General features: G+C 47.2%; 1 protein-coding gene across 5 annotated transcripts in view; it reads left to right on the plus strand.

The window, feature by feature from the left end:
* Positions 1-17,620, plus strand: part of PHACTR2 (phosphatase and actin regulator 2) — a 166,529-nt gene that overhangs the window by 123,701 nt on the left and 25,208 nt on the right. For 4 of the 5 annotated variants that reach the window (XM_077143369.1, XM_077143370.1, XM_077143368.1 and 1 more), the window contains 3 exons: positions 2,284-2,465; positions 3,537-3,693; positions 8,849-8,904. In XM_077143369.1, coding sequence (XP_076999484.1) covers positions 2,284-2,465; positions 3,537-3,693; positions 8,849-8,904 — 395 coding nt within the window. Of the gene's footprint in view, positions 1-2,283; positions 2,466-3,536; positions 3,694-8,848; positions 8,905-9,830; positions 10,620-17,620 lie in introns of those variants that run through there. The other variant, XM_077143373.1, reaches the window with a different exon arrangement.

Below are 17,620 nucleotides of genomic sequence, written 5' to 3' on the forward strand. Positions count from 1 at the left end.
TGGGGTTGATTGGCCCAAATTTGAAGTGAATGTTTAAGGTGAGGCCTGAGTTTAGGGAAATAGTCAATATGTGCACTTATTGTTCAGCACACTGAAGCCCAAGGCCGAGCCTATGATGTGCTTCCTAGGTATATCCCACGCCCCGAGGGAGCCCAGACCCAAAGGTGACCCGACTCTGCCCCATCCAGTTCCAGAAACATCCATGGAGCGCACGGTACAGTGCTGAGTGCCACCTGAATGCCGGGGCTTGGTGAGAGCCCTCGGCTGAGTATGCGGGGTTGGCAGGCCACAGGAGCACCTCTGTCCCCATGCCACTGAGACCGGTGCTGCAGGCAGCGGCTTCGGAGCAGGCTCAGACTTCAGGGTTTAAGCAGTAGGCTTTCCTGATACTCAGGGTACAAGGATACTTCCTGAAAGAGGTTGCAGAATGTCTTCTCTTCAAAATAAAAATTTAAATTGCAGTCTCTCCCAGGGACTGGTCCTGTTGGCTCTTGAATGAATGAGCCTGGCATAAGTCGCCTCTCAAATTTCCTGCCACCTTCCCCTTTTTCTTTTCTAAATGGGTCTTTGCCTCAGAATTCTTGGCCGTGTGTCACATGCTTTACTTAGATCACCTCCAAGTTATGTTTAGTCAACGAATGTGTGAACATCCTGTCATCATAGGAAGAGGCTTCTGTTTGGACTACAAATATCAAAACTTTGAAGGCGACAAAGCGGCTGTGTGTAAAAATACCTGCCTCCACTCCCACGCCGGAGTGGGTAAGATCTGGTCCACTGCTGTCGTTGGCAGCTTTGTCGATAACACATGCATTTGGTATAATTTGTGCAGAAACCAGTGAGTGCTGACTGAGTGTGTAAGTAGCCAGGGGCCCAGGGCCTGCAGCGTGGACACCTGCCCAGACCTCCCACCTCAGCTGGTAGCTCACGGGCCCTTCCTCGGGTCCCCAGATAATAAATTGTTGCCCTCACACCGCAGAGCCGTTGTAAGCCATAGATGTACGCCAGACTCTCAAAAACTGCAGAACATTAAAAATCACAGATGATGGGATTTAAATAGCCATGTTGTAAAAGATTAGGTCAAACCCCAGGGCTCGATTCTGAAGCATCTTTGTCCTGTGCTATGGAAGGTCACTCCCCGGCCATGCGTGCTCCAGGCCAGGGTCTCGGGTGGTGGACTTCAAACGAGAATGGCTGCTTGTGGCAGGCGACTAAAAACCACGGAGAGGGATCTTCTCTTATTTAAAGTGAGACTTCCTACTCCTCCTTTGAGAAGAAAAGTTTAGGCTGTTGTTTTCTTCTCAATGAAAGTACAGGATTTTGCAAGCCCCTAGGCTAAAAGCCACAAAATAAAATTTTCAACATCCTATATGCTGACGGAGTTTTACCCCTTTGTATCATTCAAGGAACTGTTTTTGCGTTTTGTTTTTTAGTTAGTGAGGAGATCAGGCCCATGTTTTGCGCCGAGTCATCTTTCAGAAGTGTGACATCCAAATTTGCTTTCTTCTATTTCTTTAAGAAAGCAATTTGGAGGCTCTTCTGTGTCTTAAAATGACTCCATTGTTTCAGATGTAAAGTATCTTTTTTATTCGCGGCTTTGAAACTTGGCAAGGTTTGCATCATATTTATGGTAACTCTCTTAGTCAGAGACCATCCCCAAGCTCAATAAAAGCAGCATATGCTGCAGCTGCCCATCTCCTTTCTTCTGGGGAGCTCATTTGGTGGCCCCTTGCCCCATCGCGTATTGTCCTGAGAGGCAGGTGGACACGTGGGGAGGCCAGCTCCCAGAGAGCAGGCCTAAGTTTTGATTATTGATGCACCAGCTGCAAGGAAAACAGGAGTAATTCAAATGGTAATTAAAACAGAGAAACCTTCCACTCCCCTCTGCTGTTCTAGGGGCTGGGTGCAAACTAGCTCGAGCCCCCTAGCCCAGGACCCCAAGGAGTTGAGAAGGCAGCGAGGAGGGGGCCGTGGCGCCATGTGCCCTGGGGCCTGTGGGGTGGACTCCAATCCATCTCTGTTTCCACCGAATCCCTGTTGCTATGGAAAAACAACTTTGCAAAATACAGTTTTACCATGTGCCGCTCTGACCGCATCGGCCCCCACCCCTTTCCTTGGTAGAGGACAAGGAGGAACCTTTGGCGTCAGGTCACTGGGCTGGGCCCTTCAGGCCACAGCGCGCGGGCTCCTGCCTGGTGCCCACCCCGCGGCCCGGACGCCAGCGCCCCTTCTCGCTGACCCCGGGGGGCGGGACTCACGCCGCCCTGTGTTCTGTGCCGTTCGCAGCTCCGCGGTGAAGGCGGCGCCCCAGCTCCTGGTCCCGGGGCTGCGGGGAGAGGCTGCGGGGTCCTCGGGTGGCCCCGAGCCCAGGGCCCCGAGGGAGAGCCTGGCCAGCGACTCCGACTCGGATGGGCCCGTCTTGTACACGGATGACGAGGAGGAAGAGGAGGAGGACGGCAGCGGAGACAGTAAGTCTCCCCTGGGGAGGCAGTGGGAGGGGGTGTGGATGGGGGCCTCCCCCAAGCTCGCTGCACAGTGGGGGCCTCACCGGGAAGCGGCCCCCGAGGCTGGCTGGCCCCCCTGCCCCTCTCAGACCACAGGTAGGCAGTACCCAGGCTCGGCCCTGCAGGAGGAGAGGCCGCGGCAGCTCCGGGCAGCCCGGGATGGGGCCGAGGCTTGGGCTCCACGTGGGTGACCGTGCCCTCCCCGCGCGCTGCAGGCGGCCGCCCGCCCTCCAGTCATCTCGCCGCCAGTCACCACCACCCCCCCCCGCCCCGTGGCCTCCTCGCTGGGGCTCTCCTCCCACCTGCAGCCCCGAGTGGGGGAGGGCAGAATCGGTCTAGAACGACTAACACGGCTCGGAGTTAGACACCGCAGGCAGGGGCAGCTGGAGGGCCTCCTGTGTCGGCTTGTTCTGTCTCCTGAGCAGGACGGCTTGGGAAGTACGCTGGGCGCTGGATTTATAGATTCAGAAAAGTTACTACTGTTTTAATGATTAAACAGCAGTTTGTCAGATTCCTTCTAGTTTGTAATAAGCAAAGAAAGAAAATAAGAGAATCCTGTCCACCTGGTATGAACCATCATTTGTTGAAGTTTTGGGGACTCCCGGTAACTTAGGGTTAGAAAATTGCAGTTAGGGGTAGACTCTTTGCAGCCTGGTTTCTGAGAAAGGAGGGAAGGAGGAGGAAAGGGTTTACTGTACACGCTGCAAAAAAGGTGACGTTTTTAAAACATGGGCGGAAAAGCCTATGAACTTGGTCATCGCCATGAAGCTCCATCCCAGCAGAACGAACTTCTCACGTCCCTTTCCATAAGAGGAGGTGGTCGCTGCAGGTATTTTCATGGTGCCCCAACATTTCTAAAACACTTCAAAAAATGGTACAACATCAGTCTTTGCAGAGGAAAATGTATCCCACTTGAAACGCTTTTCCCTTAGGTGAGTTAAATGCCCCCTTGCCTGGGGATAAAGGGTTGGCTGTGGGTCCCGCAGCCACGTGCTGCCTGCTGCTGGCTGCATGTCTGCCTTCTTCCATCCCCAGGTGCTTTGGCAAGTAAAATACGACGGCGGGACACCCTGGCCATAAAGCTCGGCAACAGGCCGTCCAAGAAGGAGCTGGAGGACAAGAACATCCTCCAGCGCACGTCCGAGGAGGAGAGGCAGGAGCTCCGGCAGCAGATCGGAACCAAGCTGGTCAGGTAACTGCTGAGAAGTGCAGCACTGGCCAACCCCGGCCCCTCTCCGCCTCTGCTCCCTGCCTGCCGAAGCCGCTGTGCACCTGGGGTGGGGATACACCTGCCTGACCAAGGTGTGGGGGTGCCCCCGCCTGCTCGCGGCCACCGTGGACCCCAGTGTGGGGGTGCCCCCGCCTGCTCGCGGCCACCGTGGACCCCAGTGTGGGGGTGCCCCCGCCTGCTCGCGGTCACCGTGGACCCCAGTGTGGGGGTGCCCCCGCCTGCTCGCGGTCACCGTGGACCCCAGTGTCGGGGTGCCCCCGCCTGCTCGCGGTCACCGTGGACCCCAGCGTGGGGGTGCCCCCGCCTGCTCGCGGCCACCGTGGACCCCAGCGTGGGGGTGCCTTGGCCTGCTCGCGGTCACCATGGACCCCAGTGTGGGGGTGCCCCTGCTTGCTCGTGGCCACCGTGGACCCCAGTGTGGGGGTGCCCCCGCCTGCTCGCGGTCACCGTGGACCCCAGTGTGGGGGTGCCCCTGCTTGGCTGCCCTGGCAGAATTGGCCTTGGAAAGTGAGGATCCTGAGAACTGCCCCCTGGTCCAGCGGGCCACTGGCTGTCAGGCCACCAAGCCTCGTCCCCGGAGGTCCCCTTGGTCTGTGAAGGGCCCGTTAAGAAACAGGCTGTGTCCAGTGTGAGCACCTGACTCTGCGGTCGTGGTGTGAAGGGGACACATATCACATGACTGACCGCAGGAGGCTGAGCTCCAGTCGCTCATCACCTCCCTGGGGCTGCGGATGGGGGCAGGTGTGGCCCTCCCTGGCTCCACGGCACACCCGGGTTTGCTCACGGCCAGGCGGGAGTCAGCAGTGAGCCCGACAGCCTGGAACCAGGGTGCAGAGTCCACTAGTAACCAGGCCGCTGCCTTCTCCCCCTGCTCAGCCGTGGCCTGGACTTGCACCAGTGACTTGGAAGCCCCCTGAGTGGCCACATCACGGGAGCAGGGTATCCTTCACCTGCAGCTCTGACGTCCCATTGTCCACTTAGGGACCTTTAGCCTCAGTTATTCTGCTGACTCTGCATAAATTCGGAGACGGGAAAGACCCGCACACCGGAGCAGGGTTTGGGGTGGAGGAAGCACTCCCCCTTGCCAGCAGCCACTCTTCGGGGGCTGAGTAACGCCCTGCGACCTTGTGGCTGTGCCCTAGGGAGGAGGTCAGGGCCAGCACCCATGACACCCGAGAGGAAAGCTTAGCCAGAAGGCAGAGGGAGGGAATCCAGGAAGAGGCCCAGCGATCCTCTCTGCTCCACGTCCTGGGGACCCCACTGGGACCCTGGAGGAGTGGGGTCAGGGTTACTGGCCTCTCCCCTCAACACCGACTGCAGCAGAAATAGAAGTTGCTGAGGGTGACGGTTCCAGCTGGGTAAACTTGCTGGTTTCAGCAACACAGACAGACCCCAGAGGCAGAGATTTCCCAGGGACATGAGGCTCCCTGGCAGGAGGAGAATTGGGTCCCTGGGCTTCGGCCCAGCCTGCCCCTCTCGCCCTGTCCCCGCGAAGTGTCCCTTTTACTGCCTGCCACAAGCGTGGCTGCAGGAGGACTTACATCCCTGATATGTTTCCATCTGTAACATGGCCTTAAAAGAAGGAGGCAGCCATAGGTGTGTCCTCATTTCTCACTGTGAGGGGTCCGGATGCCGAAGTTCCTGGTACTCATCGCAGGAAGAGTCAAGGTGACAGTAAATACAACTTTGCATTTCTTCGTTCACGCCTAAGTGACTTAGGAGTGGAGGGTTTGCTTGTTTATTAGTTTTGGAATCATTCTACATATTTTAGTCTATGAAGAATCCCTAAAGTCATTTTCTTTAAAAAAAAAGAAGTGAGAGAAAGATTCCTACTTTCATTGTACTGAAACGTCTGGTCATAATTATTTATAGTAGAAAACAGGTACAGATTATAGGAAAGAAATGCTGTCATGGTCCATGCCTGAATACCTGGAAGACTGAAAAATTAACCAAAACTTGTGGTACATAATAAATCATACCAGCAGGCCCATGACATCTAAGATGAGACTACAAAAAAAAATCAACGCAGTTTGTGTAACTACCGACTCTCAGCAAGAAAACCCAGCAAAATAGAGAGATTTCATGTGCCGTAGAAGCAACAACTGCTTTTTAAATACCCAACTATTAAGTTACCTCAAGGCGGAGAGAACCGTTTCCAGGATGCCGTCACGGAAAGCACCTGCGAACCCGTGGAGGGCGCACACTGCATTGCCTTCCGGGGGAGAAGGCGCAGGCAGATGTGCGGGCAGGCGGTCGTGGCGTGGGGGGGTCAGGACGTTGATAAGGAATTGCCTTTATGAAGTGAAGCCAGATGGGAAAGCGTGCCCGGTTTTTCCGTCTGGGCCCCAGATGCCCACCTGCCGAGAAAGGGGTGAAGGCTGAGGACGTGCCGCAGCAGGCTTGGAGGACATCTGGGCTCCTGATAAAATGCCCTCGGGCTAGCTGTGCCAGCGCTTCAGGAAGGGATCCCAGGCTCGTCTGGGGCTGGCCCAAGTCAGCCTGTGGACCAAGGCAGTGGAGCGTCCTGCCCGGCTGCACCTGCAGAACAGGTAACACACACCTGGGCCTCTGAGGACGGCAGGGGGTGACCCATCCAGTTTATCATTGCCCAGCTCAGAGCAAACACTCAGTGCAGTTGAAGACTTTCTATATTAATTCAAATTTTCATAATGCTATTAAACAAGTAAAACATGAAAAACGTTAAGCCCGGTATTTTATAGGAAAATGGAACCCACTATTTTGCTCCTACTCAGAATTTGGGAAGAACAATTGAACTACATGAGAAGGGAGTTGTACAGCATTCTGTTTCTTTGCATGCCCATTCCATTTGGAGACGGTACAAGAAGAAGATAATTCAAAAGAAAAACAATAGCTGCGTTTCACACAGATGTTTCTTACACATCTATTTATAGCAATGGCAGATTTAAACTTGCCACATGCACGCAAAGAGGGGCTCCGTCAGGGACGCCAGAGAAGTTGGCTCTGCTGAGCCGGGGGTGCGGCTGCCTTGTCAGGCCTCCGGGGCACAGGCACGGGCTGGCTGGGGAGTCAGGCAGGTTTGGGTGGCGTTTGGGATGGGCTGAGCGACTCCCTATCCCAGATCCCACCACCCCCCTGGAACAGCTCTTCTGTCTGCTGTATGTCCTGGCATCTCTCTACCCTGAAGTTTGAAAGCCTCTGCAGATACACTGGATCTATCAAAAAAAAGTAACAAACTCATAGAGCGGGATTGTTGGTGTAATGAATATGTAAATTGTACAGAATTGAACTTTCTTTGAACAAGGCGTACGTCATCACGGCCACTCTGAGATACGCAGCCCTGGGGCCTGGATGCTGAGCAGCGGCATCGTGCAGAGGGTATGAGCCGCAGCCCTGGCTCCTGCGGGCGCTCTTTTGTATCTTCGCCAGCTGACGGGTCTCGCCGAGCTCCTTCCCGTGTCTGTGAGATGGGCCTTGGCTCCTGCCTTGCTGGATTGCTCTGAGGACCCAAGATAAAGCAAGTGTCAGTGCTTTCTCTGGCACTTTCCAAGGTGGATTTTCTCTTTTTAGTTTAAAACCTGTCGATAAGCTGCCTTGTGGACAGGATGTTTGGTGAATGTGGAGCTGCTGCTTGTACAGGGAGCCCCGGGATACAGGCATCTAGCATTCCCTGTTTGACCTGCTTGCGGTCTGCAGATACAGGAAAAATCAGCTCTTCGCTGAGACAAGACCATCCCTGGCGGGCATCGCCACCAGAGTTTTAAGAAGATAAATGTCTTCCACCCTGTGTTCAGGTTCTATGGTTTCCGCCCCCTCCCTTCTTTTTCTTTTTTGGCTGTGTCAGTCATTTGTGGGAATATTCTAGAGGTTTTCCTTGGACCCATTTGTGTACTTATAAGTAATAAAATTTGTTAGACATTGAAGCAAAGATATGGACTAATGATAGCTGCAGTTAATATCTGATCTCACCATTTCCCACGTGAGGCTCTCATAGGTGCCGAATGAGAACCTGGCCCCTTCCATCCTCGCCTGCAGGGGCAGTCAAGTACCCTTTATGGAGGGGGGAGACCTTCCAGAAGGGGGACTTCCGGGGAGGGGAGGGATGGGGTGCTGGGGCTGGCGTGTGGCTGGGAGGTTTGTAGCCATGCCAGTGAGGCTCCGGGGTGCTGCACTGTCCCCTGGGTTGTCTTGTGGGCTCATTGCCGGATGTAAGTTCAAAGGTAGATTAGATGGAGATGAGACTCGAAAAGATTTTAAGTGGTTTCAATGCTCCACACCGTTTGTGTCACAACCACAAAGTACATTTAATTTGTAACAATCCAGCCATGTTAGCCGAAGCTTTTCCCTGTGACTGGCAGCTCATGAGTAATGTAAATGTAAATGTGATGAGGAGCAAAACTGGGAGGGCTCCTGAGCCTGGTTTTCCGTGGAAAGGAGGGCGTGTGGACCGTTCTCAAGATGGTGCATGTGTTGTCTGTCCATGTGAGGCCATGGAAGCAGCTCCCCACGGGACGAACCAGGAGCCTCCTTCCCCCACAGGCAGTTCGGCTCTTTTCTGGCATGACCTGTTAATTCACCATGCAGCCCCATGTGACTCCAGGGCAAGCTTTGCAGGCCTTTCCTGAAGCGCTGTATCACCTTTGAAGCCCTCGAGCAGCAGCCTAATGCTGCTGCCTAATTAGTAGGCCCCTAATGATCTGTTTATTAATTAGTGCCTGGGGTAGGCTGCGGCTACAGAGACCCAGGTGTCATCCAACAGCCACCTCTGCATGACCAGAGGTGGCCCAGGCTGCCCTGCTGGGTGCTGGCCTGCCCAGGCCCAACCGCGGAGAGGGCAGCTCACAGCCTGCAGGGCTTCTGCTTGCCTCTGACGGAGCCGACAGGATCATGCAGCCTCCTTTACCATGTGGGAGGCCAGGTCTCAAACTTGGGGTTCAGCTCTACCAGGGAGAAGGGGGGAGTCTGTAGCCTCAGCCCCAATCTCTGGCCTCGAACCTAACTAGAGAAGAGACTCCTGTTTTGTAGGCTGGATGCTCTTTTCTCAAAGCGGGAGCAGATGCACCTCGGTTTGCTTGTTGTTTCCCTTTGCTTCTGTGGCGAGGAGCAGCCCATGACCTCCGTGTCTGTGTCCTCGCAGGCGGCTCAGCCAGAGGCCCACCACGGAGGAGCTGGAGCAGAGGAACATCCTGAAACGTGAGTGTGCCCAGGCCACCGACGCCTGCCCTGGGGCTCCTGCTGGCTGGGGGGCACCTCCGTGGCTGCTCAGACCCACCCGCAGAATGGCCCGTTCAAATCCCGTCTGTAGGCAGATGCCCTAACCTTTTAGAAACTGTTTCTTGAATTTTGTATTTCATTTCCTGACTGAGCCCCATACCTGGCCGTTGTTTTTGAGAAAGATGGAGTAGGTTCCATGAATCCTTTCATCCCCAATTAAATAAAATAAAATGCAACACTCTATCTGTAAGTAAATGTCAAATAAAAGACCAAAAACCCACAGGGAAATGAAGCAAGCATTCCTTTATTGTTAATATTAACAGTTTGTTCCTAGATTTAACAAATTACTCAGTTTGAAGCAGAATTATGATGAAAGGAATTTTTTCAGTCCATTTCATTTGCCCTTGTTATGATAACTGGTCCCCTCTTAGGTTATTTATAGTTTCAGCACTTAAGGAGTTCTCCATCGTTTTCTTTATTTTCCTATTCTCATTTTTTCCTCTGTTCTCTTTGGCTTTGTTGTTTTACTCTTAAGCCCAGTAACATTTAACTTGGAGTTAGCCTTATAAAGTTACGAAATGAAAAGAAGTGCATCCAACCTGCAGTTCCATGCAGTGAGTTCAGTAATTATGTTTTAAAATTGAGCCTGGCTGGCCACAGTCAACTTCAGAAGGATCCCAGGCATTCTGTGCTGCCTTCTGAATTCACTGAAGCACACTCACGCTGAAACAGCGGCCACGGTTTCAGGCTGGAGGGGCCAAGGGATGCCTGATGCTCTCTGGACAGGTCCCCACGTGGGCAGGAGAAGCAGCAAGGAGATGGAGGCAATGTCCAAAGAGCATTGCAGAGGGGTGGCTCATGCGTGTCCAACCCACACTCAGCGCGGCTTCCTTGGTTCTCCACAGACGGCTCCTTCCTTGTCCGTGCATCGGCGCACCTCCAGCTTCTGTTCAGAGGCAGTGACTATTGGAAGAATCCTCTGTGTGCTGTGGGCTGGTTTTCGAGAATGCCTGGTTTAGCTGGGTCCCCTTTTCTTTAAAGACTAGAACCCCGCTCCACGGGATGAAACCTTGGCACTCCTCAGATCGGAGCCCACCTCTAACTTTAGTGGACATGAGCAAGTGGCAGAGTGTGTCGGAAGCTCTCACTGGAGACCACAGCGCCAATTGTATTTCTTAGTATCATCACCTTTTCATTCCTTTCTTGATTTAGTTTTTGTCATTGTCCAGCAAGTATTTTTTAAGAAGATATGTATTGAGTTATGTTTAGTTCTGCATTTTAGAACTAGTTCCTTAAAACTGACAAAATAGAAAGCAAGCTTTGGTGCTTGAGAGGGTAACACTTGCTTATCAGGAAAAATAAAGAACACAGAACACGTTTTATACAACAGGGATAAAAGAGGGGAGGTCTGCTTGTCCTACAGAGCCATGAATATAATTCCAGCTCTGTCTTCTATAGAGAAAATATACATTGAGTTCTGTGTGTGTTCTCCCAAGATTGTATTTTGAAATATTTAAAAGTATACAGAAAAGCTGAAAGATTTTACAGTAAATGTGTATCTATGACATTCTACTATTAAAATTTTGCATTATCACATCTTTATCAAATATCCATCTACTCATTGATGCATCCCATTTTTTGGATACATTTCAAAGTAAGTTTATATATGCATTTTCCTATGTCAAAAATGCCCATTTGGAGGACTTCCTGGAAGATGGCGGCTTAGTAAGACGCGCGGATCTTAGTTTCTTTTCCAGGACACCTACTAGGGGAGTAGAAACGATACAGAAAGCGCCCAAAGCCACAACAGAGATAAAAAAGACAGCGTACCCCATCCTGGAACGGCTGGCTGGCTGAGAGAAGCAGCTCGGGTGAGATCGCCGAGGCGCGCGGGCCTTACCGGGCGGGGTGGCAAGCGGCCGGAGTTACTCCCTTCCCGCTTCCCGGGCCGGCTGGGAGAATTGGAGAGGCGGTCCCCTGAAACAAAGACGGCTGGCGCCCACACCACGCGCAGCCCCCGGACCAACTGAGAGAATTGGATCGGAAACCCCCAGGCCGCGGAGAACGGTGACGGGTGGGGGAGGCCCCTTCCAAACCCGTGACTCCCCGGGAACGTGCACTCTCTCGGGCGGGCCGCTGCCGCTGGCGCCCTCCCGCCACGCTTGTTGCCCAGGGCCGACTAGGAAATTCGGACGGGCTCTTTCCCTGGCTGCGGCGACCAGCAACCCTCCCTGCGTTCGGACCCCGGGCCGGCTCAAGCCGTTTCGGCTAGCGAACCCCCAGGACGGCGAGAGTTTTCCAAAGTTTAAGGTCCCACAGCACCTTTTACTGGTGGGACCCGCAGACAAACGGGTGCCACGAGCGCCACCTACTGGGCAGGATAAGAAAAACAGAACCCAGAGATTTCACAGAAAAATATTACAACCTTGCTGGGTCCAACACCAAGAGAAATCTGAATAAATGCCCAGACGCCAGCAGCAGAAGATAACTGTCCACGCTCAAAAGATTGAGAATATGGCTCAGTCAAAGGAACAAACCAATAGCTCAAATGAGACACAAGAGCTGAGACAACTAATCCTGAATATACGAACAGAAATGGAAAACCTCTTCAAAAATGAAATCGATAAATTGAGGGAGGACATGAAGAGGACATGGGCTGAACATAAAGAAGAAATAGAAAAACTGAAAAAACAAATCGCAGAACTTATGGAAGTGAAGGATAAAGTAGCAAACATAGAAAAAATAATGGATAGCTACAATGATAGATTTAAAGAGACAGAAGATAGAATTAGTGATTTGGAGGATGGAACATCTGAATTCCAAAAAGAAACAGAAACTATAGGGAAAAGAATGGAAAAATTTGAACAGGGTATCAGGGAACTCAAGGACAATATGAACCGCACAAATATACGTGTTGTGGGTGTCCCAGAAGGAGAAGAGAAGGGAAAAGGAGGAGAAAAACTAATGGAAGAAATTATCACTGAAAATTTCCCAACTCTTATGAAAGACCTAAAATTACAGATCCAAGAAGTGCAGCGCACCCCAAAGAGATTAGACCCAAATAGGCGTTCTCCAAGACACTTACTAGTTAGAATGTCAGAGGTCAAAGAGAAAGAGAAGATCTTGAAAGCAGCAAGAGAAAAACAATCCATTACATACAAGGGAAACCCAATAAGACTTTGTGTAGATTTCTCAGCAGAAACCATGGAAGCTAGAAGACAGTGGGATGATATATTTAAAATACTAAAAGAGAAAAACTGCCAACCAAGACTCCTATATCCAGCAAAATTATCCTTCAAAAATGAGGGAGAAATTAAAACATTCTCAGACAAAAAGTCACTGAAAGAATTTGTGACCAAGAGACCAGCTCTGCAAGAAATACTAAAGGGAGCACTAGAGTCAGATACAAAAAGACAGAAGAGAGAGATATGGAAAAGAGTGTAGAAAGAAGGAAAATCAGATATGATATATATAATACAAAAGGCAAAATGTTAGAGGAAAATATTATCCAAACAGTAATAACACTAAATGTCAATGGACTGAATTCCCCAATCAAAAGACATAGATTGGCAGAATGGATTAAAAAACAGGATCCTTCTATATGCTGTCTACAGGAAACACATCTTAGACCCAAAGATAAACATAGGTTGAAAGTGAAAGGTTGGGAAAAGATATTTCATGCAAATAACAACCAGAAAAGAGCAGGAGTGGCTATACTAATATCCAACAAATTAGACTTCAAATGTAAAACAGTTAAAAGAGACAAAGAAGGACACTATATACTAATAAAAGGAACAATTAAACAAGAAGACATAACAATCATAAATATTTACGCACCGAATCAGAATGCCCCAAAATACGTGAGGAATATACTGCAAACATTGAAAAGGGAAATAGACTCATATACCATAATAGTTGGAGACTTCAACTCACCACTCTCATCAAGGGACAGAACATCTAGACAGAGGATCAACAAAGAAATAGAGAATCTGAATATTACTATAAATGAACTAGACTTAATAGACATTTATAGGACATTACATCCCACAACAGCAGGATACACCTTTTTCTCAAGTGCTCATGGATCATTCTCAAAAATAGACCATATGCTGGGTCACAAAGCAAGTCTTAACAAATTTAAAAAGATTGAAATCTTACACAACACTTTCTCGGACCATAAAGGAATGATGTTGGAAATCAATAATAGGCAGAGTGCCAGAAAATTCACAAATACGTGGAGGCTCAACAACACACTCCTAAACAACGACTGGGTCAAAGAAGAAATTGCAAGGGAAATTAGCAAATACCTCGAGGCGAATGAAAATGAAAACACAACATATCAAAACTTATGGGACGCAGCAAAGGCAGTGCTAAGAGGGAAATTTATTGCTCTAAATGCCTATATCAGAAAAGAAGAAAAGGCAAAAATTCAGGAATTAACTATCCATTTGGAAGAACTGGAGAAAGAACAGCAAGCTAACCCCAAAGCAAGCAAAAGGAAAGAAATAACAAAGATTAGAGCACAAATAAATGAAATTGAAAACATGAAAACAATAGAGAATATCAATAAGGCCAGAAGTTGGTTCTATGAGAAAATCAATAAGATTGATGGGCCCTTAGCAAGATTGACAAAAAGAAGAAGAGAGAGGATGCAAATAAATAAGATCAGAAATGGAAGAGGAGACATAACTACTGACCTCACAGAAATAAAGGAGGTAATAACAGGATACTATGAACAACTTTACGCTAATAAATACAACAATTTAGAGGAAATGGACGGGTTCCTGGAAAGACATGAACAACCAACTTTGACTCAAGAAGACATAGATGACCTCAACAAACCAATCACAAGTAAAGAAATTGAATTAGTCATTCAAAAGCTTCCTAAAAAGAAAAGTCCAGGACCAGATGGCTTCACATGTGAATTCTACCAAACGTTCCAGAAAGAATTAGTACCAATTCTCTTCAAACTCTTCAAAAAAATCGAAGTGGAGGGAAAACTACCTAATTCATTCTATGAAGCCAACATCACCCTCATACCAAAACCAGGCAAAGATATTACAAAAAAAGAAAACTACAGACCAATCTCTCTAATGAATACAGATGCAAAAATCCTCAATAAAATTCTAGCAAATCGTATCCAACAGCACATTAAAAGAATTATACATCATGACCAAGTAGGATTCATCCCAGGTATGCAAGGATGGTTCAACATAAGAAAATCAATTAATGTAATACACCACATCAACAAATCAAAGCAGAAAAATCACATGATCATCTCAATTGATGCAGAGAAGGCATTCGACAAGATCCAACATCCTTTCCTGTTGAAAACACTTCAAAAGATAGGAATACAAGGGAACTTCCTTAAAATGATAGAGGGAATATATGAAAAAGCCACAGCTAATATCATCCTCAATGGGGAAAAATTGAAAACTTTCCCCCTAAGATCAGGAACAAGACAAGGATGTCCACTATCACCACTATTATTCAACATTGTGTTGGAGGTTCTAGCCAGAGCAATTAGACAAGAAAAAGAAATACAAGGCATCAAAATTGGAAAGGAAGAAGTAAAACTATCACTGTTTGCAGACGATATGATACTATACGTCGAAAACCCGGAAAAATCCACAACAAAACTACTAGAGTTAATAAATGAGTACAGCAAAGTAGCAGGTTACAAGATCAACATTCAAAAATCTGTAGCATTTCTATACACTAGTAATGAACAAGCTGAGGGGGAAATCAAGAAACGAATCCCATTTACAATTGCAACTAAAAGAATAAAATACCTAGGAATAAATTTAACTAAAGAGACAAAAAACCTATATAAAGAAAACTACAAAAAACTGCTAAAAGAAATCACAGAAGACCTAAATAGATGGAAGGGCATACCGTGTTCATGGATTGGAAGACTAAATATAGTTAAGATGTCAATCCTACCTAAATTGATTTACAGATTCAATGCAATACCAATCAAAATCCCAACAACTTATTTTTCAGAAATAGAAAAACCAATAAGCAAATTTATCTGGAAGGGCAGGGTGCCCCGAATTGCTAAAAACATCTTGAGGAAAAAAAACGAAGCTGGAGGTCTCGCGCTGCCTGACTTTAAGGCATATTATGAAGCCACAGTGGTCAAAACAGCATGGTATTGGCATAAAGATAGATATATCGACCAATGGAATCGAATAGAGTGCTCAGATATAGACCCTCTCATCTATGGACATTTGATCTTTGATAAGGCAGTCAAGCCAACTCACCTGGGACAGAGCAGTCTCTTCAATAAATGGTGCCTAGAGAACTGGATATCCATATGCAAAAGAATGAAAGAAGACCCATCTCTCACACCCTATACAAAAGTTAACTCAAAATGGATCAAAGATCTAAACATTAGGTCTAAGACCATAAAACAGTTAGAGGAAAATGTTGGGAGATATCTTATGGATCTTACAACTGGAGGCGGTTTTATGGACCTTAAACCTAAAGCAAGAGCACTGAAGAAGGAAATAAATAAATGGGAACTCCTCAAAATTAAACACTTTTGTGCATCAAAGAACTTCATCAAGAAAGTAGAAAGACAGCCTTCACAATGGGAGACAATATTTGGAAATGATATATCAGATAAAGGTCTAGTATCCAGAATTTATAAAGAGATTGTTCATCTCAACAACAGAAAGACAGCCAACCCAATTACAAAATGGGAAAAAGACTTGAATAGACACCTCTCAGAAGAGGAAATACGGATGGCCAAGAGGCACATGAAGAGATGCTCAATGTCCCTGGCCATTAGAGAAATGCAAATCAAAACCACAATGAGATATCATCTCACACCCACCAGAATGGCCATTATCAACAAAACAGAAAATGACAAGTGCTGGAGAGGATGCGGAGAAAGAGGCACACTTATCCACTGTTGGTGGGAATGTCAAAGGGTGCAACCACTGTGGAAGGCAGTTTGGCGGTTCCTCAAAAAGCTGAATATAGAACTGCCATACGACCCAGCAATACCATTGCTAGGTATCTACTCAAAGGACTTAAGGGCAAAGACACAAACGGACATTTGCACACCAATGTTTATAGCAGCATTATTTACAATTGCAAAGAGATGGAAACAGCCAAAATCTCCATCAACAGAAGAGTGGCTAAACAAACTGTGGTATATACATACGATGGAATATTATGCAGCTTTAAGACAAGATAAACTTATGAACCATGTAATAACATGGATGGACCTAGAGAATATTATGCTGAGTGAATCCAGCCAAAAACTAAAGGACAAATACTGTATGGTCCCACTGATGTGAACGGACATTCGAGAATAAACTTGGAATATGTCATTGGTAACAGAGTTCAGCAGGAGTTAGAAACAGGGTAAGACAATGGGTAATTGAAGCTGAAGGGATACAGACTGTGCAACAGGACTAGATACAAAAACTCAAAAATGGACAGCACAATAATACCTAATTGTAAAGTAATCATGTTAAAACACTGAATGAAGCTGCATCTGAGCTATAGGTTTTTGTTTTGTTTTGTGTTGTTTTGTTTTGATTTTACTATTATTACTTTTATTTTTTTCTCTATATTAACATTCTATATCTTTTTTGGTTATGTTGCTAGTTCTTCTAAACCAATGCAAATGTACTAAGAAATGATGATCATGCATCTATGTGATGATGTTAAGAATTAATGATTGCATGTGTAGAATGGTATGATCTCTAAATGTTGGGTTAATTTCTTTTTTTCCGTTAATTAAAAAAAAAAAAAAAAGAGAGAAGGGATAATTGGAGATGAAGGGATACAGACTGTACAACGGGACTGGATATAAAAACTCAGAAATGGACAGCACAATACTACCCAATTGTAATGCAATTATGTTAAAACACTGAATGAAGCTGCATGTGAGGTATAGGTTTTTTGTTTTTGTTTTTTTTGTTTTTTTTCTTTCTATTTTATTGTTTTAATTCTTATTCTGTTGTCTTTTTATTTCTTTTTCTAAATCGATGCAAATGTACTAAGAAATGATGAATATGCAACTATGTGATGTTATTAAGAATTACTGATTGTACATGTAGATTGGAATGATTTCTAATTGTTTTGTTAATTCTTTTTTTAATTAATAAAAAAAAAAAACTAAAAAAAAAAAAAAAATGCCCATTTGGAAAGGTCACACAGCAAAAAAGGAAAACAAACCCGTAAAAAGTGTTTGGCATTTTTAAGCCTATTTTATTTGACTTGATCCCTCAAGGGTCCAGTCTCCAGTTCTGTGCATTTCTTTCTTCTCCTTGTGGTGCGTCCACACGGTGCTCTGGACAAAGCTTGCTGTCTGGGCAGGTTTCCCATAGCTCCTGTGTCTGTTCGGCCGCCCTGCTGCCTGCTGGCCATGGGAAACCCCTCCACTGGCTCTTCTGCTGTCCCTGTCTGCTTGGCGGAGAGCTCCCAAGGGCAAAATGCGTCCATGAGCCATGGCATGACCTGCCTGCCTGTCCCTCCAGTTTGGTTAAAGGAAAAATAAAGTATATAGAACACCTTTTATGGAATAGGGATGAAAGGAGATGCAGATCTGCTTATATATTCTACTGCATAATTATCCCCCTGATGAACCAAAATGACGGAAGCATGCAAAGCGCTTGGTGACTTTGAAATATATATATGATAATTTAGCATATGATGAGGTTTTTTTCCTTTTTTTAAA

This window comes from Tamandua tetradactyla, chromosome 25 (genome assembly GCF_023851605.1).
Source record: "Tamandua tetradactyla isolate mTamTet1 chromosome 25, mTamTet1.pri, whole genome shotgun sequence".
Classification (NCBI taxonomy): Eukaryota; Metazoa; Chordata; class Mammalia; order Pilosa; family Myrmecophagidae; genus Tamandua; species Tamandua tetradactyla.